This window comes from Mya arenaria, chromosome 4, assembly GCF_026914265.1.
Source record: "Mya arenaria isolate MELC-2E11 chromosome 4, ASM2691426v1".
Lineage (NCBI taxonomy): Eukaryota > Metazoa > Mollusca > Bivalvia > Myida > Myidae > Mya > Mya arenaria.
The window spans coordinates 8,608,013-8,612,268 of record NC_069125.1 but is presented as its reverse complement, the minus strand read 5'-3'; the positions used below and the strand labels follow the sequence as shown (position 1 = coordinate 8,612,268).

Below are 4,256 nucleotides of genomic sequence, written 5' to 3'. Positions count from 1 at the left end.
ATGGAAAACCGGATTTAAATGACGTCACGTATTTTATCCAGGAAGTGAGAATTTAGATTTGTAAACACTAAAGAAAAAATAGATATTTGTACAGGTTATTGACTTAGATGTGTTAAAATGGATGCAGAGTTGGAGGTAAGTTATCTTTTTATGTATTTCATTATTTTGTTCTGTCAAAGGAGGGCGTAAATTAGGTTTTACCATAAATATGCACTTAGGTATAACATGTAAATAAATAACGTTACATGCATACTGTACATCACCTTATATCGGCATCATAACATCCCATAAAACTGGTTAAGTTAACTTATTCCCTGTCTTAAATTCAACCCGTCAATATATACGTTTATAATTGGACATCGTAACGTTTTATAAATGAGAATTACTATTATTTTATTCGTATTTTGATGCAATGACATTCAAAATGAAAATCTCTTTGTTTTACTGTATTTGAATTTATATTGTTTAGTATTTTGTACAGTACTGTAATATGCTATTCAAATAGATATGTTCACTAAACGAATAAATATGTTCAAAAAACGAAATATGTTTAAAATGAGATGGAAAAAGTGTCGAGTCATTATATCGATTTTATGACCAAGAGTTGATGTAATATATAACGTTAATTGAGTGTTAGACTGAAGAGATTGTGGCGCAGTGGAAAGATCATTGTGCAGCACCCGGGAGACTCAAGTTCAATTCCTGATATGAGATAAACTTTTTTTTGGCTTTAATCACATTTCCACTAAATTGTGTTGGTATATATTGTTTTATCATTGATAAATTTGGAAAAAAATGGTTCAAATAATACAAAACTACCCGGTTCATATGACAGATATAATGAGGTTTTTCCTATAATATATTTTCAGGAGTTAGAGAGTGTGTACTCAAATCATTTTGGAAGAACGCCAGTTTCCACACCATTTGCATCACAAGAGTTAGACGAGTCGTGTGAAGTTGATTATGAAGTCGACAACGATGATATTGACACAATTGGCGGGATATTGGAAGGACGTGTGAGGGATTATATTTTGCCGCAAGAAATCGTAGATGAAGATACAGACAGCGATGGCAATGGAGAGGCTGAATTAGATGAAAGCGATATTGAAGTGGCTGAAAATTGTGAGCTTACAGATATAAAGAAAGTGTGTAAAGATGGATGTGGGTGTCAAAGGAAATGTTCACAACAGCTTAATGTAGGAAATGTGTATGAACACATACTTAACTTAAGAGAAATGGACACAAATGAAAAAGACATGTATATTATGGCCATCTTACAAGACGACCGCGCCACGGCAACAACTAAGAAAGGAAAAAAGAGGCAACGGATGCGTTATACATTTAAATTTAATGGGTCCATTGTTTGCAGGAGAACATTTCACCTCTGCTATGACATAGGAAGAAGTGCCTTACAAGGTCTAATGGCGCACATGGCAACAAATGGGATCGTTCCAAGGACCCATGGAAATACTGGAAGACGGCCCAAGCATGCCCTAACGTTTGACGATGTGCAGCGCGTGGTAAAGTTTCTCCTGAACTATGCAGAACGTGAGGGGTTACCAATGCCTGCAGCTCCAAGAGGGCGAGACAATATTCCACCAACTTATCTCCCTGCAAGCGAAACGAAACTGAAGACATTCAAGGAATATGAGAAACAGGCTGTAGATTCGGTGGTTCCCATTCGATGTGTGAAGCTGACCGCCTTCAAGACAATTTGGTCGACATGTATACCCCATATCAAAATCGCATCTCCGCGTGACGACGTCTGTGCTACATGCGAAAAAATCAGGAAACGCGTGATGGACGCTGTCGAGGAAGACGACAAAAAAGAAGCGGCGGATGCATACAGCGCTCATATAACGAAGGCACAACAGGTAAAGTACAAAGTTTTTTTGTATGCCAAAGAAGTTATTTTGTGATGATAATATGAATAACTGCCGCATCAATTTCCTGTTCTCGAGAGGCAATAAGAAAGTACCCGTGTAGTGGATCGAACCCATGACCTTTAAGGTGCGAGGTGCACAACTATCCACTAGACTCCCCCACCGTTATAGTTTTATTTATGTACATAAACCATGATGTGCATACATACTTAAATCACAAATACGAGTCTGCTATTCTTACCTATTATTATACGACAATGTCAATTTCTGGTAAAAGTGAGTTATATTCAAGGTAAATAAAAGAGCAGATTTTAACATTTTTTCAGGAACGGGAGTTGTACAATGACTGTATACGTCGCAGTACGGAGACGCGTCACACCGCTGAATGTGAGCGGTACCACCATTTCACGTTTGACTTTGCCCAAAGTGTTAGCCTGCCGCATTACTACAGACAAATGGGGCCCTTATTCTTCTTGTCCCTTCGGAAGATCAGTATATTTGGATTCCGAATAGATGGCGACCCACACCAGCTGAATTTCCTCATCGACGAGAACGAGACCCTGGGGAAAGACGGTTCGAAATCACACGGACCAGATGCCGTCATTTCAATGATAGACTGGGCCCTTCAAAACTACGGCGGCCAATCAACGTCTTGCTCCATCCACGCCGATAATTGTCCAGGTAAATTTAAACACAAAACAAATCTTTCACAAAGCATATACAATTTATTACTAGCATACCAATTTATTTTAGTTCAATTGTGACGAAAGCTGATAGCTTATAGAGTAACTCGAGTCAATTTCCTTGCTTGAACTCACCAGTACTGTGTGTCAATATGAGTGGTCACAAGAATGTTTCCCGACTGGTGATTGGACTTTGCACCTCTTTGTCTCGGAAAGCAGACACTCTAACTCTGCGCCGTCCCTCCTATTTTTATTGGTAATTGTCGGTAACATTTACAATGTCGCACCTTTGCAGTTTTGTGCGTGTGTGCGTTTACGTGTGTTTCTGCTTTAATTTGCGCGTAAGTGGGCGATACATTCTGTACAGGAAATTAATTACACACATTCATGTATTTTTTCGCATTACAGGTCAGAATAAGAATAAGTATCTCGTGGGCTACTTCATGTGGAGAGTCATGACCGAACAGCACAGTACCATTGAGTATCTTATGCAAATACCAGGTTCGTCTTTCTAAGTCATTATAGTAAAAAAATATGCATATTTTTATACATAACCATATAACGATTTCTTGAATACGAATATATAGATGTATATTCACATTTGCTCATATTAAGGTTTTATTTTCCTGCTGCTTTTACAACATCGTCTTTTTGTTTCTGCAACTTTAACATCGTGCAAAATACACATGCTCTTAATTAATAAATCCGTTTACTCTTGCAGGACATGCAAAATGCCTCGTGGATAGTGGGTTTGGAAATGTGAAGCGATTGTACAGGAGAACGGACTGTGAAAGCCTGGATCAGCTGGAGGACGTTGTGAATAAATCCTCATATTCTAACACAGCGGTTCGTTATCCAGCATGGTCTTGGAGAAACTGGAAAGGCTTCCTGGGCGATCATTTCAAAGCACTCAATGGAATAAGGTAACGTCACGTTCAATTATAACTCATAAAAGGCCCATACCTTCTACATAATGATTATGGCTTTACGATTGACTAAAAACCCATATATAAATAATAACCGCAAATGTTACAGTATGTAATAAGTAGCCAATCTCCGTTTATTTATTAATGAAAATCGCTTGTTAATCAAGTGTCATGCATGATTAAATTTCAGGAAGTACCAGTACTTTCGATTTTCGTCCACTGAGCCTGGTGTCGTTGTAGTAAGAACGTCGCGAGATGCAGAGGAGGACACGCTGAACGTTCTAAAGGATCCTGCCTTCCGGTTCGAGACCCAAGCCCAACCGGATGTTGTTCAAGCTGCAGGATTTAGCCATCCCCGACAAGAATCATTATATAAATGCGTCCGACCATACGTTCGGCCTCCGTAGCAGGACATTTTATGCCCCATACCAATCACTTTATAGCTGTGTAACCTTGTCGCCGGTGATTGTTCTATTGTTAATGTAAATTCACGACATCTTTTGTAGATGCATATATATTTCAGAAATAACTCTAATAAAGTTAAATGAAGTTGTTGATTTGTTTTTAAAAAGCAGGTTATTTTTTGCATTCTGATGCTATGATTCATGTCATTCTTAATTGTTCTTATGTTGCTAAGCAACGAAATAAAAACTGAAAATAAAACAATTAAAACGGTCTATGTCAGTAATATTCTTATAAATATATTTACTCATGAAGACAGGTGTTCGCTTCATTATCACAAAGTTTTTTACGTCAGTTGTTGG

The 4,256-nt window shown here is 38.0% G+C and overlaps 1 protein-coding gene across 1 annotated transcript; it reads left to right on the top strand.

Moving 5' to 3' along the window:
- The first annotated feature begins 1,222 nt into the window (after nt 1-1,222).
- On the top strand, nt 1,223-3,899 carry LOC128229867 (uncharacterized). The gene is made up of 5 exons (XM_052941745.1): nt 1,223-1,874; nt 2,210-2,564; nt 2,975-3,067; nt 3,288-3,489; nt 3,683-3,899. Exons 1-5 carry the CDS (start codon nt 1,236-1,238, stop codon nt 3,897-3,899), a joined length of 1,506 nt encoding a protein of 501 aa, XP_052797705.1. The 5' UTR covers nt 1,223-1,235.
- The last annotated feature ends 357 nt before the right edge of the window (nt 3,900-4,256 follow it).

Excerpts from the sequence above, each read along its gene's own strand:
- LOC128229867 (XM_052941745.1), top strand. The coding sequence starts at position 1,236 with ATGGACACAAATGAAAAAGACATGTATATTATGGCCATCTTACAAGAC. Across the intron at positions 1,875-2,209 it reads ATATAACGAAGGCACAACAG|GAACGGGAGTTGTACAATGA; the intron begins GTAAAGTACAAA and ends ACATTTTTTCAG. Across the intron at positions 3,490-3,682 it reads AAAGCACTCAATGGAATAAG|GAAGTACCAGTACTTTCGAT; the intron begins GTAACGTCACGT and ends ATTAAATTTCAG.